The sequence below is a fragment of the Dioscorea cayenensis genome, chromosome 18, assembly GCF_009730915.1.
Source record: "Dioscorea cayenensis subsp. rotundata cultivar TDr96_F1 chromosome 18, TDr96_F1_v2_PseudoChromosome.rev07_lg8_w22 25.fasta, whole genome shotgun sequence".
Classification (NCBI taxonomy): domain Eukaryota; kingdom Viridiplantae; phylum Streptophyta; class Magnoliopsida; order Dioscoreales; family Dioscoreaceae; genus Dioscorea; species Dioscorea cayenensis.
The window spans coordinates 23,125,456-23,152,027 of record NC_052488.1 but is presented as its reverse complement, the minus strand read 5'-3'; the positions used below and the strand labels follow the sequence as shown (position 1 = coordinate 23,152,027).

Sequence of the window (26,572 nt, the reverse complement as noted above, 5' to 3'; positions counted from 1 at the left end):
AACAACTGCACTGCTGCCATTTAAGATGAAAAGCATGATATTATTATTGCATCATAAATATAATTAGCGGAGCACGACTTCGAACAACCCATTGAATGGGTCAGTCACAAGGCCTTCGTATTATATTAGCAATGAATTGGTCTCTTAAACCACCACAGATTAAAAAAAAATGCACAAATGGGATGGCATTGAAGAGAAAAAGAAGCAGTTCCCAATGAGCCTGAAATCTGGAGGTTAGACATACCGCAGAGCCACAATAATCAGGCCAACATATGCCGCAGTCTGATCCTCGGTTCTTTACCTCCAGTAGCAGGAAGCATGACTTCAGGGGAAGCCCCGGGCTTACATCACAGTCCGATATATCACAGTCATCAAATTATAACAAGCGATCACTCAGCACTTCTGGCAAAAAGTTCCCCAGCACAAAGGCTTTCCAAAACTCAGTCCGAGGAGCTGCACGGACGTTCATCATGTGGTTGGTTCCAGCATGCGGGAAATCTGGCGAGGAGGCTGCCTTACATGACCTGAATATTCCAGAGAATGATGTTTCCAGTACTTCAAGTATGTATACCTTCCGAAAGGCAAAAAAAAAAAATATATGCATTTACCTGTTGATATAAACATGAGAGAGGGTCAACTCTTCAGACATGTATTGAGAAATCCAATCTTAAGTACTAGGTTTTATCTGTTCCTTCTAGATGCCAATTGACAGGAAGAATTAGGCCTTCAACAGATAAAGCTTCAAGTAAAAGGGCATTAAAAGGGATTTATTAGACACCTGCAGATAATACCAAGGTAGGCAAAAGAAATTAGCAGAGATCATTTAAATCGTAACTGCCACAAGTCTATAGGAGATCATGCTGATTCCCTTTCAAACAAGGTGGGTGACTATTGGCAGGGTTTAAATTTGATAAATAAATATCAAAAGACACTGAAAGGAAGAAGATAACAAAGCATATTATTGGCCAAAGGTAACTAAATCCCTCCCCGTTGGGAAGAGAAAGCCGGAGTCTAATAAGCTACCCAACTGACAAGCAAAGCCAATAATAACTTGATTTGCATGGTTTTTACTTCAATAAGTGAAAACGGATAAACTGGTGGAAATTGTCTATACAAGTACACAAGTTTTCATAACAAGACCTTACACGAATTTTTCACATATTTGACTGTGTTTAATACACTGCAGTCTCAAGGATATCTGGATCACGCAGCAGCCCAGCCAATTTTCACTATAGTGGTCCCTATGGAACAAAAACTTCATACAGTACCAGCGATCTGTCACAAGAAACAACAACATTCTCAATTGCTGAGATTTACAAGGCCACCGGAAACTTTTCTGCAGACAACATAATTGGGCAGGGAGGTACTGGCCAAGTTTACAAGGGAAAGCTCAGGGATGGGACTCTAATAGCTGTAAAACGAGCCAAAAGGGTGAAGCATTATATACTTATTATATTTATCATAGTGTATTAGACATTCTAATTCATAGTAAACCCTAGGTAATTAATTTTCATGTACTCTATTCTAACATGGGAGCTCTGTTGCAGAACATGTCTGACAAGCGCCTATCCAAGGAGTTCAAAAATGAAATGCAGACTTTGTCTAAGGTGGAGCATTTAAACTTGGTGAGGTTTCTTGGATTCCTGGAGCAAGGTGATGAACGATTAATAGTGGTTGAGTATGTTGGCAATGGGACTCTAAGAGAACATTTGGATGGTACGTGGAGAAGTTATCATCTTCCAAATGATCAGGCAACAAAAGCAATAGCATTTTACTTGAAAACTAGAAATAGCATAGATAAATCAAAGCAGTTCATAGACACATAATAGAATGAAACAATAGGCTGAAGGAAATTACCATCAAAATGTTATCTTGTGATGCAGGCTCCAGAGGGAATGGGCTGGAGATTGCACAGCGGCTGGAGATCGCCATTGACGTATGTCATGCAATCACTTATCTGCACGCATACTCAGGTAAAATCTCCTCTCACATTCGCAGATGAAGAAGACCCTTGAGATTAGAATTACATTCAATTGGTGTTTCTAAAAGTCATTATTAATGGATTCACAGATCATCCCATCATCCATAGGGACATCAAGGCGAGCAACATCCTACTTACCGAGACGCTCAGGGCCAAGGTGGCTGACTTCGGATTCGCGCGGCTGGGCCCCGAGGACCCGGACGCCACGCACATCTCCACGCAGATCAAGGGCACAGCAGGGTACGTAGATCCGGAGTATCTCCGAACCTACCAGCTCACCGAGAAGAGCGACGTTTACTCGTTCGGCGTCCTCCTTGTTGAGCTGGTCACCGGCAGGCATCCCATCGAACGCCACCGTGATCTCAAGGACCGCTTCACCACCCGATGGGTAAACTCAAACCCACTCCAGAGTTCACGAAACCTTGCATCGATGCACAATGCCCACTGCTTCAAGTGCTTCCTCTCACGCAGGCGTTGCAGAAATTCAAACAAGGGGATACAGTACTGGCGATGGATCCAAGGATGAGGAGGAACCCGGCGGCGATAATGGCGGTGGAGAAGATGATGGCACTGGGTAGGGAGTGCCTAGCGCCGACGAGGAAAGCTCGACCATCGATGAAGCAATGCGGTGAGATTTTGTGGAGGATTCGAAAGGACTATCGCGAGATGCAAATGAAAGCGTCTCCCTCTCCCTCTCCCTCTGCCACTGCCTCTGCCTCTGCCTCTGCCTCTCACTGGGCCACTCCTCAACAATCAACTCATCCTCCTCAAAGCCCATTAATAAGTTCAATCAATAAAAAAAATCAAACAATAAACCTCTCGTAGTTGTAGGCCTCCTCATATTATTCTGATTTCGGCCCATTTATTATTGTTACTATTATTAATTATCTAAAAGGACACCTTTTTTTTTTTTTAATAAATAATTGGGTTTATATTAATGTGACGTGTGAGTTCTTGACCTCCCTCCCTCCCCCCACCTGATCCCCCGGGTCCTCTCTAATCTCTATCCTGACAACAAACTGGAATAAAAGCTCTGATTCTCATTGATCGGCAGTTCATTGGGTGATTTTATTACTAGAAAAGTAGAAAAGGGAGGGATTATGAATCATAAGAACCTGGAGGAGTTCTGGGCGTTCTATGTGACCCAGCACTCGAAGCCATCCACCCGGCGCTTTCACTTTCTCGGCACACTCTCCGCGCTGCTCTGCCTTCTCAGCTCTCTCATCTTCGGCCGCTGGATCCTTCTTATGGCTGCTCCAATCTCCGGCTATGGCCTGGCTTGGTATAGTCACTTCTTCGTGGAAGGCAACGCTCCTCTTATATTCGGTCACCCCTTCTGGTCTTTCCTTTGTGATCTCAAGATGTTTGCTTTTATGCTCACTGGTCAGATGGACAGGGAGCTCAAGCGTCTTGGCAAGCGCCCTGTTCTCCAGGTTCTCTGATCCCGTACACACTCTTTTTTTTTTCTTCTTTTTGTATAGGTTCTTTTTCTGACTCTGGTGTTTGATCATCTCTGCTTTTGTACTGAACCTGCTTGTTTGTTTGTTTGTTTTTATGTAATTTTACGTGGTCATGATCTTTTAATGGGTTCACTTTTCTTTAATTACGATTCTTCTCATGTTCATTAACTAAATCTTAAAGAACTTCAATTATCACGAAAGAATAGAGCACAAACTCAACTTTATATAAATTGCTCTTATATATATATATATATATATTGGGCTATGTTCTGGTTCTATTGTTGTTGTTTCCCTGACCTGCTATTCAATTCACAAGAAAATCATTTCAAATCATTTTGGGTTGTGATCCTATAAGCATAAGCATAAGCATAAGCATAAGCGGTTGGTTAAATCTTTTAAGATCAATATGTAAAACTGTCTTAATTTTTTCTTCTTTATTCCTCAATTGAAGCAGAGTATTACTACAGAATTAGTTGTTGTTTTGCTCTTATTGCTTTAAGATAATTGCTTAAATTAATGGATTGTGATCAATTTCCCAGAGTTACTGTATACTTCCCTCCATTAAAAAATGGATTGGTTTGGATTTGGTCGGAGGACTCTTTCATCATAACATATTTGTAGAATTACATCTGGATTTTATAAATTATGATTTGTGTTATTTTCACTATCTAGCTTTTGTTTGTTGTGTGTTTTTGCCTTTTCTAGCTGATGATGGAGAACGATATCAGGTTTGCTTACAAGTTCATCAATGGAAAAAGTGACAGAATGGCTTACCTGCTTAAAATAGCCACCCTCTTTGGCCTCATGGCTGCTGTCTTATGATTGTGTCTGCAAACTAACCATGCTAAATAAGCTTTCATTATATAAAAACCATAAAATTAGTTCAGACCAAAAGCTGGGACTGAAAAATAGACATTTAACTTTTCAGTTTAGTCTCAAGGCATCAAAGACTCTGACGATGAATAGTATACCTGCCGTGTTTGTACTATTAAAGAAAGGCTTGACAAATTAGATCATGAAGGCGAGCAGATCCACGTGCGGCATCCTATAAACTTAAATAGTGGGAGTAGCTCCGATCACTGATCGTTATTCACGTTGTCATTCACGTGACGTGGTCATAGCTTTCCACTTGGTATATTTTCTAGACTCCTTGAAATAATCCCACCACAAAAGAAAACCTTCAGGAAATCCTAACATCAAACTGCTCGTTCTTCTAGTTCAGTATGGTAGCAGTTGCAGCTGAATAAAATTAGTGATAACTTCTCATAGCTAAAAATACCTACGACCAAATTATCTATCGATGGCCGAGTCCTAATTAAAATTTTTCTCAAATGATGAAAAATTTGAATTATAAGTAAATAAATTTTTCTAAAAATGTGAGTAGTAATTATGTATGGATAGTCCAAATGCCCATGTGTGCACAGGTTTCACTCTCACTTACTCCGCCGAAACTTGTATATACCCATGCATTTTTTAACGGCTTAACCGCTCATTTTAATAAAAAAAAAAAAAAAAACTAAAAGTGCAACCAGAGAGAGGGGAACTATGACAACATAAATTCTTGTGCCATTTGTGAAAGTTCGGAATGCAAAGAGTAAAATGACTGACAGAGAATGGTAATGAAACCATGTATAAATAAGCAATTCATTTAAGATGGATCATTTAGCCAAGTAAACTGCTAAGCACTATATCTACTTCAACATCAGGCAAATATACAAGAGAATCCGCCTTGGATTGCAAATATTCTGCCTTGTAAAATACATATTCCTCGACCTACATTGATTTAGCAGTCAAGACTTTCCACAAAGAGGTCTTGGAAACTCGAGTTCATCAAAATGATTAATAATGCGCCAGTGACCACCTTGAAAGATTCTTGAGATTGCATGGTTAAATAAACATGGTGTCGGATAATTAATCAGTGTTGCGAGAAAACGATGGCAAAGGTGCACCTTCTTGTGGTCGGAGTATGACAAGGATGCCAAACATTCCAAGCATTGGCAGGACCAGCAGCCACTTCAGTAGCTTATAGTAATGCATATGAAATGTAATAGAGAATTCATCAGTGAAATAAAGGCCATTTTTGTCAACCATCTCCACCAAGACAGTCCCTGTTGTTCTAACAGGCACAGTCGGGAAGCTTAATCCGCTGCTTTCCAGGTTGATCGTACACCTGGTTAACCGCTATGCGCCTCTCACCTTGGTAATTTCCAGGAACTAATAAAGTGGTCTTTGGAATTTCAAGTTCAGAAAAGAAGACAACATTAGCTAGCAGAATAAACTGTAATCATGAAACAAAAGATTTAAAAGTAATAGTCAATGTACCGTAACATTGTAAGGCCCTTGAAACCCCGAGGGAAACCTGTACTTGTCAACAATCTCTATCTCCACCCAAAAATGTTTCCCTTCTTCATCACGGAAAGCCCTCGAAGCATGTGAGACATAAATGCCTTCACGGTTGAATCGAAAAGCAGCATTGTTCCTTCCCTGGTTTGGTGATCTCCACTCCTGGAAGATAATTGAGATAAATTTTTCAAAAAATTTGTTTCTCAATAGCCCCTATTATCTGCAGTGTTATCAGGACCCTAAGATTGAATTTTGATCATATATTTAAAAGAAAACATAGTTGACTTCCAAGACTACATAACGCAGCTTCATTACAAACAGCATCAATCAGTGATGAAGAGCCCAAACTGAAATAGGAAACACAAACGACAACCTTGGAAGCATTCTATGTGCTTATTTTGGGTTGGATAAATGGTCAACGACAAATAAAAGAATGCATGCGCAACGAATTTTCTCTTACCTTCAGAGGGTGGTGAGGTGAGGGGGTGGAAAAGCAGAACACATTTCCATTCATGGTAGTAACAATAAGATCAAGATCATCTCCACCATCAACATTGTCAGCCAAGACCATTGAGTAACTGTGAATCATATAGATATTATCAGGTTAAAATAAATAAATTTCTGGGTAAATGGACTGATCAAAGGATAACATACGAAGTTTCGCCAATGTCAACAACGTCTGCACAAGCTGTGGAACCATCAATTAAGTACAAATAGCCATCAAACGATGTTGTAACAAGTGTCAGCCCCTTCATCTTTTGACCGCGTTGGCTTAAATCAACCAATAAAACCTGATTCATCACCCTTCCTTGTGTTTTGTATGGGAATGGATGGACTAAAGAACCATCTCTTCCTCTTAGAACATATATGTTTCCTGAGATAGTAGGGACTACAATATCAGTATGCCCATCACCGTCCACATCTCCAATGGTTGGCCCCTGGTCAGTGTTTTAAATGCAAATATCAAATTGTTCAGTACCAATACCACAAAGACAAACTCCATAACATGGCATTATCACATTGAACACAAAGACATGATGCATAGTGTGTATGAAGTTTACTGAAAACACCCTTTTTTGCGGCATTATATGTGGATAACTGGACATGCACAATCAGGACCAACAAAACTAAATATGAGAGAGTAACACAAAAGCTCTCAGCTGGCCGGTGAATGCGAGTCATAGGAAAAAAACTAGCAGCTGGATTGGTGTATACAAGGTTAAACTAAATCAGTAAATCAATTATGTTTTGAAAAGCTCGACTATCTTGCGCTCTTGCTTTAAACATAATTATTTGATTTGAAGTAAAGAAGTCGAAGAACATGCCTGTGGAATGAGGCTCTTAAGATGCTTTTCCCAAATTTCATCTCCTTCCGTAGTCCACGCAGCAACGTTTCCATGGGTATCAGCAGTCACAATTTCAATTTTACCATCATCATTAATATCTGCTGCCACTACTGGTCCCTGAATCTCAGCCATCTCAAGGGGAAATTTATTTCTCACTTTACCTAAACACGAAAGCCAGTAGTGTTACCAATAAGGAGGATTAAAAATAATAGAAAAAGGAAAAATATGAAACATTTCAATCATGCCTCTAAATACCACAAAATACTAATATATATAAATTTGTGGTGTTACAGACGGGAAAAACTAAAAATCTAAAATCCCACCAATCACATCTTAACCAATGATCCAAGATGAAATTAAACTTGTCTTGGACTTGTTACTTGATTGGCGACAACATAAATTTCAACCCAAATGATCCTATAACCTTATTATGAACATGACACTGATCATATCATGCAAGCAATGTCTAGATGGAATGCCTTGGTCTGCAAGTCTTTAAAAATCACTGATAAGATTGAAATTTAAATTATGATGCAGCCAGTTATACACCAGAAAAGATTTAGTTAAAGTGCAAGCATAATTGACAGCATAAAAAAGGGATAAAGATGCTGCTATAGCAAAAGTCTTCACCATGATGATCTAAAACATAAAACAATCCAAAGGAAGTTCCAACAAGAATGTCCATGTTTCCATCACCATCCAAGTCAACAACTGTGGGAGAGGAGTATATATAGGCACGGAAAACTTCCATTATCAATACTCAAATCTAGATCAGCAGTCCATTTCACTTGCTTGGTGTCAAGATTGAAAACAACAATTCCACTTGCCACATACTTCTCGATGTCAATACCACCCAACTCCGCTAAATGCTCTTGATTCTCATAGTACCTGTCAACTCAGCAGCAAACTTATCATGAAAAAAATTGACATATATTTAGAAAACTAATAATGATCTGTCACTTTTACAAAAACATAAACCAGGAAACAAATAACAATAAACATTACAATTAACTAGAATCTTCCAAAAATCCTTCTCAAAAATTATTTTGAATAAAAGATCCATATTACCATACAAAAGAAATCTTACTCGCGATCAAAGAAGTAAGACACAGCAACAACCATCTCCTGTACACCATCACTGTCGATATCTGCAATTACCTACAAAAAGCAAGAAGCATTTTAATTAAATCACCAAATCAGCATTAGATGATAAGTTCAAGGAAAGTATAGCAATAGACAAATGAACAATTTCATACTTACTGGAGTGCAAAGAATGTGAGCATCCACGTTAACATAATTTTCCAATTTCTCATGCTTTTCTTCAATCCAATCTTCATCACCCCACATTGATTCATCAACATAATCATCATAGTCATAGCTATATTCATCAGGAAGATCTTCTGCATCTCTGAATATATCAAAAGAGGAATCCGCGTCATCTTCCAAAGCCTCATTATTCTCCACAGTTGCAGCATGATCCCACATCATCAATATTATTACGAGAATCAGAATCTCCCTCTTGAGCACCTTTAGAATCAACATCTTCAAGAAGCCTCCTTTGGGAGCTTGCAGAATTCACTGTTAAACTTCCTAGAGACTCATTTGTGGCAGTTCCAGTATCCTGATTAGCAGGCAATCTATTCTCTTGACCAGATTGAGTTGGGTCATGTGTACCTTGATCCCCTTGCTGAGACAAATTCCCTGATGAATGCAGGCTTCCAGTTGTGGTTGTAGATGTATTTGACCCAGACATATTCTCACTGATATCTGCACAAAAGAACAAAAGGTAACCAAAAGGAATGAGTATTACTTCCAAAGGCATGCCCACACCGGCCAAGCCTAGAGTGTGCATGATTCAACCTTAATGTTAACATATACAGACGCTAAACCTTGTATAATAGATGAACATACGATTGATTCAATGGTAGAATCGATAAAATATGTCCACAGTGTCCTCTAAAATCCAAATAGTAACATGGAGAATATCTTGATGTGATACATCAGAGCCCATGAAAACATTCGATGCTTACCAGACATTGAGTTCTTATCAGAAGACTCCTTGGCAAGAGAAGCATCATCAACATCTGGATGAGAACGATCCACAGGGTCTGGATGCAAGCCAACATACCAATCTTTACGAACTTTTCTCCGAGGTACCTCTAATTTCTCTGTCATCAAATATCCAGACACCCTGTACAGCAGTGCAATTAGGGTCTTTTGAAGAAAGAGAAAAAACAACACAACAAATAAAGCACCCTTACCTGAAAAAGTTAATCACACCATTGTAGGTAGCCAAGGCTATCTCTCTAGTACCATCTTTGTCTATGTCATATAAGAGGGGACTGGAGTGAACTGTCGATTGATGAAAAGCAGGCCAACCTAAAACAAAAAAAAAAATTATACACAATAAAAAATCTAAAAAGAAGGTGGTCCTGGTAACAACTTGTATCAGAGTGCTAGGTAGCATAAACAACTGGGGTAAGACAGTAGAGTTATGATTTCTGGTTTTTGCATACTAAAATCTATTTCTGATTTCAGCGACTTTCAAATTTTATTAACACTGTGTCCAGTGGAGTAAACTTGTGACTCACAAGATAATGTGGTTACCAGAAACATCACGATTACCTGCCATTTTATCTCCATCAGTTCCCTCCAGCACTTCCAAGTAATGAACAAAAGATGGAACCACCACTTCAAGTTTGCCATCACTAACATTTCATAAAAACAAATGTATATGTGAATAAATATTTCACATATGCACAAAACAGTGCAAAATTTCGTCAAAACATGTACATGATGATAAGGGGAATTTTTGGCATCTGGATCAAATGTCCAAAGTTCTAGCTTTTACGATCACTTGAAATAAAACATGCATTTGCATAATGTAGAATTGTTTGTGTATTCCTTGGTTTCAAGGTTAATACTGAAGACCAGAAGTCACAGAGCTAAGCATGCCAATTTGTTGTAAAAGATGTCAAATTGGGAAGAGCAGGGGAGACTTTCATCAAATAAAAAAACAATTGCTAACATGATGCTAAAGAAAAGGGGAGAATTAGCATATATTGATTACCTATTGATATCCGCAATGAGGGGCGTGGCGTAAATGCTCGAGCTAACTTCAGTTTGCCATCGCAATTCCACATGCCGTGGGCACTTGGTGTTCAACAAAGAATCCTCGTCACTGCAAACTCAAAACGGCTTAGAATCAACAATTTATTTAGAAATTCATAGTAGGATTATCATCGCATCAATACTTAGATGCCACTGGTTAAATTCCAAGAAATAGAAGCCAATTACAACTCTAGAAAAACAGGAGGAAAAAGAAAAGATAGATCATTCGATCTCTCCCCAAAATTTTTGCTAACAGTCTTTCGAACTCCAAGAGGGGTTGGAGGGAACAAAGCGCCATCAGATGAAGAAGAAGAAGAAGAAGAAGATGGCTTACAGATTGGAATGGCCGAGCATGTCATCGCTGGCTTCTCGTTCTCGGAACTTGTTCTTCGCTTTGGGCTCCTCCAGCGCGGGATCGGATGCTCCATTAGCTTGAAACCTCGTTGAAGAGAATAAGATGAGATAGATGAAAAGCGCAGCGGAGATCCTCATCGAGCTCGTTCTCTTCCCGGATAGTTCCTGACTGGGCTTTCCTGCAGAGCTTTCGGGCGGCGGGGATCTTCACGAGCGATCCAAGTTTCTACGAGAGAAAACCCGCCAGTCCACCTCGAAAAGGGATTAAAGAAGCCGACCGGCGATGTGCGACTCGGTTGGGTTTGCTTTTTATAGTTGCGTGACTTGAGTCGGTTCGGGTTCGACTCTAGTGCTTGCTTGGGCACGTCAGAGTGACCGGAATTTTCATTGCATTAGAATTTAGCAAGGTTTTCAGATCCGGACCGGCCATCGACCCGTAGAAGGGTAGGGGTCAGGGGTCGAGGGGTTCAACCGGGTTGAACCGGGATTGAACCGGGGTCAATAATTTTTATTAAAAATAATATAATTTTTAGTTATATATAATTAAAAAAATTAAATATTGAAGAATAAAAAATAAAAAAAAAATAAAAACATGATTTTTAAAAATTTAAGCGAGTATTTTGTATAAATAAATATTGAAGTACACCACATTAAAAATGTAAAATACACCCAATAATATAAGAATAAACTAATATAAAATTAATTGAGAAGCATAAAAATATTCACAAGGAAATATACAACTAAAAAATTCATAAAAAAATTAAAATAAAAATATTCCCTTGGTCTCTTCCTTCTTTAGTTTTTATAATTTTTACATTATAACCCCCAAACATTAATATATTATAAAAAAATAAAATAAGAATTAAAAAAATTGGTGCAAACCGGGTTGATGACCCGTAGGGTCACTCGGGTCATCGGTTCGATCGCCTGGGAGTTGCTTGGGTTCAACCCCGGTTTTATCAAAATCCGATTTTTATATATTGAACCGGGACCGGTTTTAAGGCCGGGTCCGGGTCAACCCGGTCCGACCGCCCGGTCCGGTCCGGGTTTGAAAACACTGGAATTTAGAAGATCGCTTCCTTTTTTTTTTTTAATTAATATCAGTGATTTATCCCTATTTTTTTAATATTTTTTTAAAAAAATCTTTAACAGCTTGTTTTTATTTATTAATTACTTGATTATTAAACGTGGAGTAGTCCTCTAGTCCTTCTCTTGACTCGAGAAGGCTTTTGGTTCCAGACTGGTAGTCTTCACCGACCCAGATGTCTCTTTCTCTTGGGTTCTTTTTGTTTTAGTCTAGCTTTTTCTCCTTTATATTCCTTTATCTACTCACTTTTGCTGAGAGTTTGTTGTTTGTTTTTTTCTTTTTTATATTTTTTTTCATTTTGTTCTGTACTTCTGTTCGTTTTTTTGTAATTAAATATAATAATATGAGCTACATATAATATAATCCAAGTATTCAATAATTTTATTTTATTTTTTTCAATAAAATGGATAAATCATAAATTTATTAAAAGAAAAGAAACCGAACAAACAAACCAAGAATCAAACAAAAACAAAAGTATTTCAATTAACTTGGTGAATCAAAAGTAACCAACGCCTTTGAGTCGATTGATCAGAGTCTCTGCGTGAGGGAGTTCGTTTCGGGGAGGACCCGAGATCGAATCCCATGTCCACGCAAGGTGAGGGCACGTAGATCGGCGTTGAGCTCTGCTCCCCACACTTACATGCCCCTGACTTACTCTTAAATGGGGGTGTTTGTCGTCTATTTGTCAAAAAAAAATCTAAAGTATTATTGCTCAAGTAATTATTCCGTATCATAAAATATCATATAATCAATTGACAAATCACTTATTATTTTCTTATTAAGGCATATAAGTATTCTCTTCCCAGTCTGATTAAGTTTTTATACAGTTAGCTCATCAAGAAATATAATTAATAAAATGATGCAGTATATACATGAACACATGATGCGAAACAAGAAGGGACCGAATCCAATTTACATACCAAATCAGGTTCAATCTATGAATTAATTAATACACACGAACCACAACAATGAACAGTGAGTGAGATTGGCGGGCAGAGAGCTTACTAGATTGATGATCATCCTGCCAATCAGAGCCTGCTCGGGTTTTACCCACCGAGAAAGCGGGCACTGTCGGTAAATAACGCTCCTTTTTCAAGAATAGGGCACTGCGCGCTCTTTCCATTCTTCCTATCATGGACCGAATCACAGCGGCGAACGAAGTCGCCTTCAAGATCGGCTTCTCCGGCCACGGTGGGCACCTCCGTCTCGAGCCTCTCCCTCCTGTTGATCGCTCCAATTCTCTCAAGTCCCTCCCCGATTTTATCCTCGTAAGCTCTCCTTGCTTTTTCTATTCCTCTTTAAGCATTTGATTTCAGGGAACTCCCCCAATTTGTTTTTCAAGCGGGAAAACACATGCTTTATTTATCTTGCAGCCTCCGGCATTCCAGCCGGAAACACCAGAAAGTGTGAAGAAGTATTTGGAGGAGAGATACCTTCTCCCTGAATTGGATCAAGACGAGTTCTCGGCGGAAAAATCTGGAAAGTTATGGGATTTTGATTGGTTTGACAAAGCAAAGGTGCACGCTGAGCCGTCGTTGCCTCGATATGTAGTCGCCCCAACCTGGGAGTTGCCCTTCAGGCGTTCCAAGAACACAACATCTGCTGGAATATGGCATCCTACTTCCGTTGAGGTTTGTAGCATTCTCTTCTACCTCAAATGATGTTTTGCTCCTCCATGTATTATCCCAGGTTACGTTGGTGCTTGTATTTAGGCTGTAAATCACATTATAGAGTCATGAGACTTACTTAGCGTCAGTCAGGAATGATGGATAAGTAGGACGAGTGTAGATATAGAACTTTTACATCTAGCTCTTTTATTTATTTTCGTGAGAAAGATTTCAAATTTCATTGGTTGATGACAAAGTGCTAGATGTAGAACTTCATAAAGAGAACTTATACTTGATTTTGACATCAGTCCCTATAATATATGCAAGACTAGAGGCAGTATTACCTGAACACAATGTTGAACTAAGTCTACTGTCATTTTCTTTTTCTATACCTGTGTAATTTAACAGGTAGAGTTGGCAGAATTGCTTGAGGGCGCTCAAGACTCGGGAACTCTACCACGTGTGCCTGGACCAGCAAAGGATTTTGTAAGAGGCAGTTTGAACAATCGTCCTTTTCGCCCTGGAGGTTTGGATGGATCCCAGCCCACGGTGAGGATTCTTCCTGAGGGTGCTCAAACTGGTGATTGGGTACATGAGATTATTACCGGTGGTGTGGCCCAAAATGTGCCTCCTAGTTTTAAGAAAGGACTGGAATTAGGTTATCTTAAGGTATGATACTTGAGCTGTGGTTTTTTAGGCATTAGTATGAAATTATACACTTTTTTTAAATATCTGTTGTTACTTTTTGAAGGAATACCCAAAGGACTGGAAGTTAACCCATGGAGGGGCCTCTACAGTTCAAAGCACACCAGAGCAAAACCTGGTCAGTGAATGCATAGTATGCTTATTTGCACATCCAATCTGTTTTCTGCCATCATATTGTTTGTTTTAGAGACTTGTGTCTTATTATATCTTAAATTCTACACTTTGTGAAATTTTTTTGCCCATCCATACCTTCTTTTTACATTAGAGGGGGAACTCAGCAATGATAATGGCATTTCATGATTGGATGTCATTTTTTCTTTACTCATATGTTTCATGTTCGCAGGATGGGTTCTCTGTGCAATTTGATGATTTATTCAGAAAAGCTTGGGAAGACGATGTCACTGAGGAGTTAGGAACTGATGGTGAGTTGAATATTACCTGATTTCCAATAAATGCTTTTTCATTATTTAATACTCTAACATGATTGCTGGACAGTGTCAAACATCAGAATTTCTAGTTATATTTCCTTTATAATGTGGATTCCAAATGTCCTAGATTGGGTGGGAGTTGTTTCTCCCTTGAGGTCAATTATGATGAAATGTGATCCCCATTCTAGACCGGGGGATTACGTTGTTTTCATGCTAGTTCATGTTTGCCAGGTCCAGAGTTATCCGTAGATCCAGAGTTATCCCTGCCAGAGGTTCTTCAAGAGGAGAGTGATGACAAGAGTGCTACTTCTGATGCTAAATCCTCAGCTCTGGATGAGATACTCTTGACTGATTTGGGAATGGAGAAGAGGAGTCAAAGCGGGCCAAGTAGCAATAACAAACATCGGGATGCAGGGGTATGATGTTGTTCATTGTCTTTGCAAGATTTATCACATTGAAATAGGATTGTCAGTTAAAATTTTAGCAATCCCAGGCATCATATTTTATTTTAAGATGCTTTATTAAGTTTTTCACATAAGCAAAGAAGGAAAGCTGGAGCTTGATGTATACAAATAGTGGTCTTGACTCTTGTCTGTAGGTGTTCTTATCTATATAGTGCAGGGGTGATGCAAGCATCTTTTCTGTTATCTGTGATCTTTACATTCTTATCCATCCACTTTATTCCAAGAGTGAAAGGTGGCTCCGACATTATTAGTGACAATGACTCCATACCCTTTTGTTCAATTTGTTTTGTCTCCTGCAGGCTTTTTTCATTTTTTTTTTTTTTGGTGTGGGTATTGCTAGTAAATTTGAACCCATTCTCTGAAGAACTTTTATTTTTCTTCTTAGATTTAGAGTTCCTTTGCTCTTTGGGGTTCAATAATTTTTACTGAGACACTATGAATATGTGATTTGCAATACATTAAATCCTTACTGCAGGCCTGGGCTGTTGCTGGTGGAAATGTAGAAATTGCAAACCGTTTTCATGAGCTTGTACCAGAGATGGCACTTGAGTTTCCTTTTGAGTTGGATACATTCCAGAAGGAGGTATTGGCCTACTCATGGTTTGTATTTGATTATGTTCAACTATTAATGCTAATGCAACTTGGATTATTGCTGTGTCCTACCCATGTTTTGTGTGCTCAGCAATTGGTGGTGGTACAAATTAAAAAAAGTGTGGTACTTTGGTTTGGATCATCCCTATGCTTTACTTTGGTTTATTTAAAAAAAGAGTGTTTTGGGTTCACTCTCATTTCTATTCTTCTGGACATGTTAATTTTTTTTCTCTTTATTTCCAATCTTAATCTTCTATCAATTTTCTTAGCTTTATAATTAAATTCTTATTTTTCAAATCTTTTTAATAGTGATTTTCGCTATTTTGAGAATTCTATTTTGCTTTAGATTAATTTAATGCTATTCAAATATATTGTCCCGATATCTATTTCTCTAAATCAACTTGTTTTAGTACAATGTTCTCCACCAATCTAAAGTCAATGTGATTCACATATCTCTCTCTCTCTCTCTATATATATATATATACAGGCACACATATATAAATACACATACACATATGTATCTGTATATACTACAGCCGTATCCACCTTTCCAGTTTTCATTAAATTCAAATGTTTGATACTCCTTCATACTTGGCTACTCAACATCCTTATCTACATCCTAGTAACACTGATTCAAATCAACTTTAGTTTGTTGATGCAAGGAACACTTAGTGAATTATATCTTTGAACCTAATGATAATGTGTAGCATAAGAAGATATTATATGACCAAACTTATTCAATTGGTCCACGGATGGACTGAGAGTCTCTTCATATGGGATTCATCAGTGCTGAAGTCACCACATTAGTCTGCATTCTAATGTTATGATCTGATCACTATCTGTGTTGATCTGAACCGTATTTGCGGATGCAGAATAGTTGCCAAAATAATTATTTGTGTTGTTCTCGACCATAATTGTGGATGCGGAATAGTTAGCAATATAATGTAGTTCATCAAGCTGGCTGTGCCATTAGAATCATGCAATAAAGTGAATTTGGAAACTAAAATTTGATTTTTTTATCTGCACGTGGTGTTTTTCTTCATACTTGCTTCACATATAATGTTTTTGAATTTCTTTTTGTTCTCAATCTTTTATCTTTTTTGTGAACACAGGCTATATATTATCTCGAGCAGGGGGAATCTGTCTTTGTTGCAGCGCATACTTCAGCTGGTAAAACAGTTGTTGCGGAATATGCGATTGCTTTAGCATCAAAGGTATGCGTCTTTCTCTTTTAACCATATCTCATTATCATACATCTATTCTTTCTGGTTTCTATTTTAACCTTACTAGGTTGATTAATCTTCGGTTTTTTTGACGTTATAATGGAATCTGCTTCCATCACTTTTTCTTTATTTCACTAAATTGATAGTAAATTCATCTATTTTAGACATGAATATGCTACATTACATTTTATTTAATTCATGTTGATTACATTCTTATGCTCGTATTGGCCATCACGTCTGAGTGTTAATGTTTTGTAGCATTGTACTCGAGCTGTCTATACTGCTCCAATCAAGACCATCAGCAATCAGAAATATAGGGATTTTTGTGGGAAATTTGATGTGGGCCTACTTACTGGTGATGTTAGTTTGAAGCCTGAGGCATCTTGCCTCATTATGACAACGGAAATTTTAAGGTCAATGCTTTATAGAGGTGCTGACATCATCCGTGACATAGAATGGGTACTGAAGATTTCTTTCATTATGTCTTATACCTTTGTTATACATTGTCTATAGGGGCAAACTGTTTTTCACAACCTAAAGAATTTTACTTATTCAGTTGAGAATGCAATCATTTTCTGAACAGGTTTTGTAATCTATTGGTTAACAGGTTGTATTTGATGAAGTTCACTACGTAAATGATGTTGAAAGAGGTGTTGTCTGGGAAGAAGTTATAATCATGCTCCCTAAGCATGTCAATGTTGTCCTCCTTTCGGCGACGGTATGTGTCCTTCTCTTTAAGTTGAAGTCAGCTGACCTTGAATCTAGTTGCTGCCTTAAAAGTTTGTTTTAACTAGCCAACAGCGCAACAGAACAGCATGGATAGATTCCATAATCAATTGTTCATAGGAGAAATGATATAGCAATCAACATATTGAGCTTTTGTAAGAAATATAACTTACCTTTTAGCTTTTTCCTTATTGTTAATACGTATTGAAATTGTTTTATTATGAATGTCACAACAAATGTCCCTTTTTTAATATGAAATGATTTTAACATGAATATTTTTTAATTGATTTTTTTGTAGCTTGATTTTATTCCATTCTTGAGAATTGAAATCTAGCTAGGACTGGAACTTCTGGATTTGACCAGAAATTAGCTATTTTATTTTGTTGAAAAAATAAAAAAATGTTTGGTAAAGGGGAGAAGCCTTGTGCGCATGATGAAACACCTTTTAGCTCTCTTTTTACAAAAATTTAATTATTTCATAAAATTTTAATATAACTCATAATAATTTAGAAATATTTTAATATTTATAACCGTTTATTATTATTTAGAGAAGTAACTTTTTACTCTTAAAACTTTTTATTTTGCTCAGTATTAATTAAGTTAAAGTTTGGTCTAATTCAAATAAAATTTTTTCTTTCAATCCAACCCCACACTATTATTTCCCTACCAATCATCCCTAAATGCCCTTCAACTATTTTAATTAAAGCAATTGCCGTGCTTCTTGGAAAGTACACATAATCTTTCTAAAAGTAGTGTTGGTGTTCATCTGCCCTTGTTCCTTTGAGATGAATATCGTTCTTCACCTCAAAATTTAGTGTTGTTTGGTTTCATTTGAACTCTTTCTTAGGTCTAGGATACTTCTGCAGGTTGCTACAATTTTTTGAACTCCATCACTCGGGCTCATGAGGATAGTTTCCTGCCTGCCAAGTACCAACTAGCCTCACAAGTTTTGCAGCAAAGCCATCTTTCCCAAAGTGGATTCTCTTAGGAACTAAAATATTTAATATGATCGTGCTTGCCATTTAACTGATGACTTTATTGTTATTTTTCAAAAAGTTTTTTTTTCTTTGTGCAGTCTTTTTGTCTCATATTGCACTCCTCATCTGAAAACATGACTTTGAGGCCTTTATAATGATAGTTGACAGGGCAATCTGTTGGTTTACAGAGTCCTAGTTGTATTATAAACATACACCTGTACTCAATAGTCAATTAGAGAAACTACCGCTATGTTTGGATTGAGTTGAATTAAATAAAAGAAAAATAAGGAACTTGGGAAATCATGGGAGAAAATGCAATAATTTTATTAATGCATTTTCTTTTATTTGCTTATGCATTTTAATTTCTATATTCAACCAAATGCAAGAAATAATTTCGTTCTTTTCTTTTCCTCTATTTTTTGGTCTCCAAACTCAACCAATGAGAATATTTGTTTTTACGTCTAATGAGATGTTGCCTTGAGTTTGGTCTATGCTGTGTTTTTGCATTTGAATACAATTTTCTTATTGACTAGTGTTACTGTCACAATTTTTAGGTCCCAAATACCATTGAATTTGCAGACTGGATTGGACGGACTAAGCAAAAGAAAATTCGTGTTACTGGGTATGCCTCTTATCTGTTGATTACTTGGCTAGCATACACAAGAATCTGGGCACCTTCTTCTGTAACCTTCTCCCTTCAATTTTTGTAATGCATGTCTGTGCTAATATAGGTTTGTTAAAGTTCATACTGCATTCACTTTAAATTATGTTTTTAACTTGCCCTGTGGCTTTCCTATTAGGACGTCAAAGAGACCTGTTCCTTTGGAGCACTGCTTATTTTATTCTGGAGAATTGTACAAAGTATGCGAGCAGGAGCTTTTTGTGCCTCAGGGATGGAGAGGTGCTAAAGATGCTTATAAGAGAAAAAATGCAAGTAAGGCTGGAGGCAGTTCTGGAGCAAATGTAGGCGCTGCAGCACCACATGGCACAACTCAAAATAGGCAACGAGAATTTTCAAATAAAGGAAAAGCTCAGAAGCACTCTGGACCTCAAGCCACAAGCAATCAAACAGGAACTGGTGGAGCACAGCAAAATAATTGGGTTTCAAGGAGACAAGAGTCCACTTTATGGTTGTTGCTGGTGAACAGGCTACAGAAGAAATCCCTTCTACCGGTAAGAAAAATCATTACTTCTGAAGAATTACGCTGCTACCTTCTTTCTGCTTGTGGATTCAGGTTTTTAACATTAGCACATGCTATATTTGTTTTAAATGCATAATCTTTTGTGGCGTTATCTTTGAGTTTGTTATTTTAGTGTCATTAATAATTATTTGAACATTTACTTTTTTTTCCTAAATATTTGGTGACATCAAACTTGCAACTATATGTAAATTTTGGAGTCCATATCAATTGTCACAGGTGGTTATTTTCTGCTTTTCAAAGAATCGCTGTGACAAATCAGCTGATAACATGTCTGGGACTGATCTAACTACCAATTCTGAGAAAAGTGAGATTCGAGTTTTCTGTGACAAGGCTTTTTCACGCCTTAAGGGGTCTGACAGGGACCTTCCGCAGGTATTCATTTTCACTGTCAGCATCTAAATACTGCATTGCCCTTTGATACTTGTTAATACGGGTGGATGCATTTTGCAGGTTGTCAGAGTTCAGAACTTACTGCGTAGGGGGATAGGTGTGCACCATGCTGGCCTGCTTCCTATTGTGAAGGAAGTTGTTGAAATGCTTTTTTGTCGTGGTGTTATTAAGGTCGTTATTCTGCTAATCAAATAAAATAAAATAGATCATATCCTATGATGAGATCCAATCAAGAATTTTGCATAACTGGTTTTTTACTATGTACTGAATGTTGTTTTTTTTAACTGTTGTTTGGTGGATGGTGAGTAGTGCTTTGGACTGAACAACTCAAGCCCTTTTTCTTTGTCATGGCTCCTCTCACATTTCTTGGCTGGGAACAATGCCACCTACCAACTATCTATTCACAAAGTTTGAAGGAATCATAACCATGGCCATGAGAGCTTTTGTGAGTTGCTTAGTTTTCATTAAAATAGTACTCTTTCTTAACCCTTCCTTCTGAGCTGCACAATAATCCATCTTAAAAAGCTGACTCATCAAATCGGTCTTGGTTTTCATAAGACCTGGGCCACCTGGCTAAACTGTATCGCTTGGTTGGACATCTCCTTTGTCATGTTAATCTTTTTGAGTATCTGCTGCTTTTCCTTTTGACTCATAACTTCCACTTTCTCTTTTTTCCCTTTTGACCTTACATTTCTTTATTTTTAGAGCATTTGATAAATTGTAAATTTAATGAAGATTAGTGAGGCCTTTGCGCAAGGATGGCGCACACAAATTTATCCTGTACCTGTCAAGCATGTTTTAGCAATTTTACCATTCGCTTCCTTTGTATTTGCTAAATACTCATCCTTCCTCATTTTTGTCATTCTGTGCCCTAATGATATCTTTGTTTTCTTGCTTTTATTCAAATTTTGGTTCATCTTGTTTAAGGATTTTCCTTCCTATGTAGTTCATCCTCTGTCCTAGTCATTCAAAGCATGACGAGGTTCATTTCATGAAAATTTATGCACATATTATTTCACTATAATGCTTTGCAATTTCCCCTTTTATACAACTCCTCTTCTCTTTAAAAATTGCACCCATGTCTTATTTTTTATTTTTTCAATGTGAGTTAATGTCAACCATAGATACATGCTGCCATTAGTCTAACTGAACAGAACTCGGTAACATCTCAATTGATGACTTTCTTGTGTGTACTTTATCCACTTCTTGGTAATTTCTTCATTTGCTTTGATCAGTCAAGTTTGACTCGGTTTTCATATACAAATATAGGTGTTATTCTCCACTGAGACTTTCGCTATGGGTGTCAACGCACCGGCAAGAACAGTAAGTTTTTCTAATTCTGGAAACAGCTTTCAAATATATTAATCATTCTTCACATTTTTGCTATTCAGGTTCCACTGTAGATGACAATATTATAGGATTCATTTCCTTCTATACTTGAGAAGATTTTTTATATGTTGGCAAGTTAGCGTTGTAATTCACATAGAGTTTCGTTTTAGAAGGTGTCTGCATTTGTTGTTCAGTTACCATGTTTGAGCAAAGTCACTGTAGCTGTTAGCAGAGATGATGGTAGGTATTTTGTGCATGTTTCCACAGTACCACCTTGATGATGATAGTTCTATTGCCTGTTTTCATGAAGTATATCTGTGAATATAATTCTATAGCCTATGGAAATGTTCCTAAGGCTTTTGTTGCCCATATTGTACTTTCTCTGTATTCTCTGCTAATGTATGATGAGTTGAGAGTTAGCTTTGGTACAGCTTGTAATCACTAATTAATTGCCTTCAGGTTGTCTTTGATACTTTGAGGAAGTTTGATGGCAAAGAGTTCAGAAGATTGCTTCCAGGGGAATATATTCAAATGGCAGGGCGTGCTGGAAGGAGAGGACTGGATAATATTGGTACTGTCATTGTTATGTGTCGTGATGAAATTCCAGAGGAGAGTGATTTAAAGCAGGTCATAGTGGGAAAACCAACTCGGCTTGAATCTCAGTTCAGATTGACTTACAACATGATTTTGCATCTGCTCCGTGTTGAGGAGTTGAAAGTAAGATTAAAACATATGTACTTATGTGGCTAATTTTAAGTTTTCTTGAATGGTTTTTCTGCCTCTGTTTGTTTCTCGTTGCTGAGTGTAGCCCTGGAAGTTTGTCTATATCTCAAATAATCTTGTTATCAGGTTAATAAGAAGCTTTGCTCCAAGCACTTGAAATCTCTGGTTAAACTAAACATATTAACTGAAACATGGTGGCATTCAAAAGCAAACTAAGAAGAGTTCTGCTGGGGCAATCTCACAGTTCTTATCCACATCCCAACATTTACTATTAGCTTGAATTGAATTCTTACATCAGCTACCATTATGGCTTTGCTAATGACTTAAAACAAAATCCTCACTTAGACTAGTCAATTCAAGATTAACCTCCAATTTAAGTTGAAGTAGGAGTAGCAAATCATTTGCTTAAGCCTGCCATAGCATAAATGGTAAATTAGCGATCAAGTACTTGTGTTCTGGAAGAAATACCTTAGGAAAAGGACAATTGGAAAATTTTATCTTGAAATAGAGAAAAGGGGATAACTTTGTAGGTGGGCATATGCTATATGGGTCAGTTCTATTTGTTGATTGTACATGATGCTGCAGATATCTCACAGACAAACTTTTCCAAATTTAGTTCATTTGGCATGAAGAAGAAGCAATTTTAAGAGAAGCTTTAATATGGTGGGAGTCAGGTATTCAGATTTTGCCTTCATCATTTGTGAATCGTGGATGAATACTAGAGAAGTATGGTTGATGAATGTCTTAATTTTGAAGTATTAGTTATCTCCATGGTTAACTGCTGAGTATTATTATTGTGCAATTTATCACTTGGTAGGGATAATACTTGCTTTATGCATGTCTGCTAACTGCAATTTCGCAACTTTACATTTTATTTTGGTATTTAGATCTTTATTCTCTTTAACCCTGTGCTCCTACTAGTTAAACATTTCCTCTTGATTCTCGTCAATCCCAGTATCCTACTGATTGATTAAACTTTTCTCATTGCTTGTTTGATAGAGTTTAGTGGGATTGTCCTTGATAAGATCTTTTTGCAGGTGGAGGACATGCTGAAGAGAAGTTTTGCTGAATTTCATGCTCAAAAGAACTTGCCAGAGAAAGAGAGGCTTCTTATGCTGAAGCTAGCCCAGCGTGCGAAAAGTATAGAGTGAGTCCATGCTGTCAGCATCATATAATTCTAGCATATTAGGAATAGCATCACTTATTTATGAACTCTTAATACGAGGGATCAATGTTATAGAAGCCAACGAGGCCAAAAACTGGTGAAGACTATGGATGTTTCTTGTTGTTTGCTTGTTGGATTAAGCTGTGATGTTGCCTTCATGATGTAGCTTGTTTGTTATAGTGTTCCTTCCTACTTTCAGTCCTTCAATCCTTGTTATTTTCTTCTCAGATGTATAAAAGGTGAACCAGCTATTGAGGAGTACCTTGACATGGCAACAGAAGCTGAGGCACTTAGACAGCATGTATCTGAGGCGGTAATGCAATCTCACACTGCCCAACAATTTCTTTTGCCTGGAAGAGTGGTGGTTGTCAGATCGCAATCAGTAAGTCTGTGGTGCAATTTTCTTTGTTATTGCTGACAACCCTTGATGTATATAATTTTGCATTCACAGACCACAACCACAGGACAGATAGCATGTTGTCTTCTTAAGCATATGCTTCATACTCCATTTCTTCAGTATTTCCCTTTTTGCACTAACATGTTGTGATTTCTCGAATTTTTATCTAGTTAAGTCAAGTGATTTTGTGACTTAGTGTCATGAGGGTAATAATGTGGCATTCATGTTTCTCAGATCCCCAAAAAGAGGAGTTTGGAAACAATAGTATAAATAGTAGACCAATAATGATGAGAGCGTGACCTACATGTTCAAATGGAATAGTCATCCATTTCCACTATGAATTGCGTGTGTTATATACAGATTTAAATGTGCCTGTCTTGATATTGAAGATAGAACCATTGTTCCTGGGTATGAATTGAAACGGAATGTTAACTGATTGTTCTGGCCAGATCTTCAAAAATCATTATTTTTACTAATTGATAATCTTTCTGCAGACCTTAATATCTAGTCATTTTTCCCTTTCATTTCTAATGATTTATCCTTGATTTTGGTTTTCAGGCTGATGATAACTTACTAGGAGTTGTCCTGAAATCACCTTCCTCTACCTTTAAACAATATATTGTTCTAGTGGTAACTACTGATGCAGTATCATCTATGCAAGCTTCATCAGTTTCTCTAAATAAACAAGGGAATGAGTCTGGTAATTTTCCACAAGGTTATGTGCTAGTTCCAAAAGGAAAGCGTGGGATGGATGAAGAGTATTTTACACCCATCAATTCTCGTAAAGGATCAGGCATTGTAAATATAAAGTTGCCATATTATGGAAGTGCTTCTGGTGTGAATTATGGAGTTATAGGCATAGAAGCTAAGGATTTTTTAAGTATCTGCAATTGCAAAATTAAGATTGATCAAGTCCGACTTCTAGAGGATCCCAGCGATGTGGCTTACTCAAAAACCGTTCAGCAGCTATTGGAACAGAAAGCTGCAGGAAGTAAATTTCCTCCTGTGCTTGATGCAGTTAAAGGTATGATCCGCATCATATCACTTATAGTACATGAAATATCAGAGCAACATCTGCATCATTCGGCTCATTTTTTGACATTCAAATTTAGATCTCAAGCTCAAAGAGGTTGTTCTTGTGGAGAAGTACCGTAAATATAACAGTATTTTGCAAAGGATGTCTGAAAACAAATGTCATGGATGCATGAAATTGAAAGAGCATACTGCCTTACAAATGGAACAAAGGAAGCACATGGAAGAAGTTAATGCACTCAAGTTTCAAATGTCAGATGAAGCACTTCAGCAAATGCCAGACTTTCAGGGCCGAGTATGTGTTCTGTTTAGTTATGTCTACTCTTATTAACGGAAAGATGAATACCTTTCTCATAATAATGTGGATTCATGTATTGTATTCATGGAAACTGAATCTCTTTTCCTTGGCAGATTGACGTGCTGAAGGAAATTCATTGTATTGATTCAGATCTTGTTGTTCAAATTAAGGGGCGTGTGGCCTGTGAGATGAACTCAGGGGAAGAGTTGATTTGCACAGAGTGTTTGTTTGACAACCAATTAGATGACTTAGAACCTGAAGAAGCTGTCGCTCTGATGTCTGCATTTGTTTTTCAGCAGAAGAACACCTCAGAGCCATCTCTTACTCCTAAACTTGCTCATGCAAAGAAGAGGTATGTTCATATACTGTTGTTCATTGAGTGTCAGTTCTGCTTTTTTTCTGTATGATAGAAATGTCTGTGAAGATGGGGAGAATGCAACCTGTATAAATGATGACACCTCTGTAAAACTAGAGCATGCACTAGAAGGCCTTCTTAACCTATTATGCAACTGCCTACCTTATGCTTAATGTCATTTTTTCATATGTGGTGAGCGGTTCCCACAACTGAATACTCATTTAAGCCACTAAGTGTATTAAACCCTTTGCAGAACATCAATAGCAAACCAGTGTTCGCACACAATTTTCCCTTGTTAAATTATCTGTTGAGGGATTACCAGTGTAATTTACCATGAATACTTCCATTCTGTCATTGTTGTTACACAGTGAATATCTTGGCTAATCATGATAGTGTTTCTCCTCTGTCAATATTGCCAGTTACTTGTGATTAATGTTTTGCTCATCTCAGATTGTATGAGACTGCAATCAGACTTGGAGAACTGCAAGCCCGACTTAAAGTAGCTGTAGATCCTGAGGAATATGCCAAAGAAAATCTCAAATTTGGCCTTGTTGAAGTAGTTTATGAATGGGCCAAGGTTCTTGTTAAAAACAAATACTCTCTGTTGTAATCAATATAGAGATTTGGCCTGCTCATTTGTCCTGAATTATCTATTTTGCAGGGCACTCCTTTTGCAGAAATTTGTGAATTAACTGATGTTCCAGAAGGACTAATTGTGAGAACTATAGTCCGTCTGGATGAAACCTGCCGCGAGTTCAAAAATGCAGCTTCAATCATGGGCAATTCTGCACTTAATAAAAAGATGGAAGCTGCTTCCAATGCTATCAAAAGGGACATTGTTTTTGCAGCTAGTTTGTACGTCACTGGAATGTGATCCCCTGACAACTCTATTTTGAGCAACCTGATTCCGTTTAAGTGGATGACTAATTTGAAAGCTTCTTTTTTTGGAGCCAGCTAACAGCCATATATAGTTAGTTGATTTTGTTTGTCCAACACGGTGTGTTATATCCCAAGATGTAAAGTAGTAAGCCACTTTGTGATTCCTCAGACAATGTCTTTATCATGTAAGAAATATCCCTTTATATCCCTTTCTTTGCTTTCTATGTGAAGTTGACACAGATGGGATCCATATCAGTACTCCATTGCGTGGTAATATTAATTGGTGTAAATATTAACGCGCTGGAGTTCAGAAAGGTAATGCATTAGCTGCTAGTTTATTACCTAGCACGTAATCTTATGATACTTTTTATAAATATATACATGTTAAAATATCAAGTA

General features: G+C 37.5%; 5 protein-coding genes and 1 long non-coding RNA gene across 6 annotated transcripts in view; 3 read left to right on the top strand and 3 right to left on the bottom strand.

Moving 5' to 3' along the window:
* The first annotated feature begins 2 nt into the window (after positions 1-2).
* Positions 3-2,940, top strand: LOC120282427 (calmodulin-binding receptor-like cytoplasmic kinase 2). The gene is made up of 6 exons (XM_039289239.1): positions 3-561; positions 1,187-1,431; positions 1,548-1,716; positions 1,884-1,973; positions 2,071-2,369; positions 2,453-2,940. The coding sequence occupies exons 1-6, from the start codon at positions 273-275 to the stop codon at positions 2,804-2,806; spliced, it is 1,446 nt and encodes a 481-aa protein (XP_039145173.1). The 5' UTR covers positions 3-272; the 3' UTR covers positions 2,807-2,940.
* On the bottom strand, positions 403-2,259 carry LOC120282429. The gene is made up of 4 exons (XR_005542969.1): positions 2,120-2,259; positions 1,858-2,010; positions 609-778; positions 403-524 (listed from the first exon to the last, which is right to left on the bottom strand). It is a non-coding gene; the product is annotated as an uncharacterized LOC120282429 (long non-coding RNA).
* An 11-nt stretch (positions 2,941-2,951) lies between the features above and the next one.
* On the top strand, positions 2,952-3,584 carry LOC120282428. The gene has a single exon (XM_039289241.1). It carries the CDS (start codon positions 3,082-3,084, stop codon positions 3,421-3,423), a length of 342 nt encoding a protein of 113 aa, XP_039145175.1. The 5' UTR covers positions 2,952-3,081; the 3' UTR covers positions 3,424-3,584.
* A 1,487-nt stretch (positions 3,585-5,071) lies between these two features.
* Positions 5,072-10,898, bottom strand: LOC120282122 (protein DEFECTIVE IN EXINE FORMATION 1). Its single transcript, XM_039288871.1, is given in 16 exon segments — positions 5,072-5,574; positions 5,576-5,668; positions 5,764-5,946; positions 6,245-6,362; positions 6,439-6,722; positions 7,110-7,291; positions 7,761-7,872; positions 7,874-8,018; positions 8,218-8,288; positions 8,391-8,609; positions 8,611-8,897; positions 9,161-9,321; positions 9,392-9,509; positions 9,756-9,838; positions 10,201-10,311; positions 10,576-10,898. Coding segments are annotated over 16 exon segments (2,547 nt in total). The 5' UTR covers positions 10,734-10,898; the 3' UTR covers positions 5,072-5,352.
* Positions 10,899-12,648: 1,750 nt separating this feature from the next.
* Positions 12,649-26,435, top strand: LOC120282009 (DExH-box ATP-dependent RNA helicase DExH11). The gene is made up of 23 exons (XM_039288717.1): positions 12,649-12,950; positions 13,056-13,313; positions 13,698-13,958; positions 14,041-14,112; positions 14,338-14,416; positions 14,654-14,838; positions 15,362-15,469; positions 16,590-16,691; positions 16,959-17,159; positions 17,308-17,418; positions 18,958-19,025; positions 19,204-19,576; positions 19,822-19,977; positions 20,056-20,166; positions 21,265-21,318; positions 21,784-22,041; positions 23,085-23,194; positions 23,441-23,594; positions 24,168-24,633; positions 24,722-24,936; positions 25,053-25,291; positions 25,745-25,871; positions 25,956-26,435. Exons 1-23 carry the CDS (start codon positions 12,816-12,818, stop codon positions 26,166-26,168), a joined length of 4,056 nt encoding a protein of 1,351 aa, XP_039144651.1. The 5' UTR covers positions 12,649-12,815; the 3' UTR covers positions 26,169-26,435.
* Positions 26,436-26,480: 45 nt separating this feature from the next.
* The window catches only part of LOC120282956 (calcium-transporting ATPase, endoplasmic reticulum-type-like), a 1,560-nt gene continuing 1,468 nt past the window's right edge, over positions 26,481-26,572 (bottom strand). Inside the window, exon 2 of the mRNA XM_039289786.1 lies at positions 26,481-26,515. Coding sequence (XP_039145720.1) covers positions 26,481-26,515 — 35 coding nt within the window. The remainder of the gene's footprint in view (positions 26,516-26,572) is intronic.

What these genes read in the sequence shown, in the direction of transcription:
- LOC120282427 (XM_039289239.1), top strand. Translation starts at nt 273, where the DNA reads ATGCCGCAGTCTGATCCTCGGTTCTTTACCTCCAGTAGCAGGAAGCAT. An exon ending in TGATGTTTCCAGTACTTCAA is followed by an intron (nt 562 to 1,186) that starts GTATGTATACCT and finishes AATACACTGCAG; the next exon opens with TCTCAAGGATATCTGGATCA. An exon ending in ACCGCTTCACCACCCGATGG is followed by an intron (nt 2,370 to 2,452) that starts GTAAACTCAAAC and finishes CCTCTCACGCAG; the next exon opens with GCGTTGCAGAAATTCAAACA.
- LOC120282428 (XM_039289241.1), top strand. Translation starts at nt 3,082, where the DNA reads ATGAATCATAAGAACCTGGAGGAGTTCTGGGCGTTCTATGTGACCCAG.
- LOC120282009 (XM_039288717.1), top strand. Translation starts at nt 12,816, where the DNA reads ATGGACCGAATCACAGCGGCGAACGAAGTCGCCTTCAAGATCGGCTTC. An exon ending in TTTGTCGTGGTGTTATTAAG is followed by an intron (nt 20,167 to 21,264) that starts GTCGTTATTCTG and finishes ATACAAATATAG; the next exon opens with GTGTTATTCTCCACTGAGAC. An exon ending in CTTGCTCATGCAAAGAAGAG is followed by an intron (nt 25,292 to 25,744) that starts GTATGTTCATAT and finishes TGCTCATCTCAG; the next exon opens with ATTGTATGAGACTGCAATCA.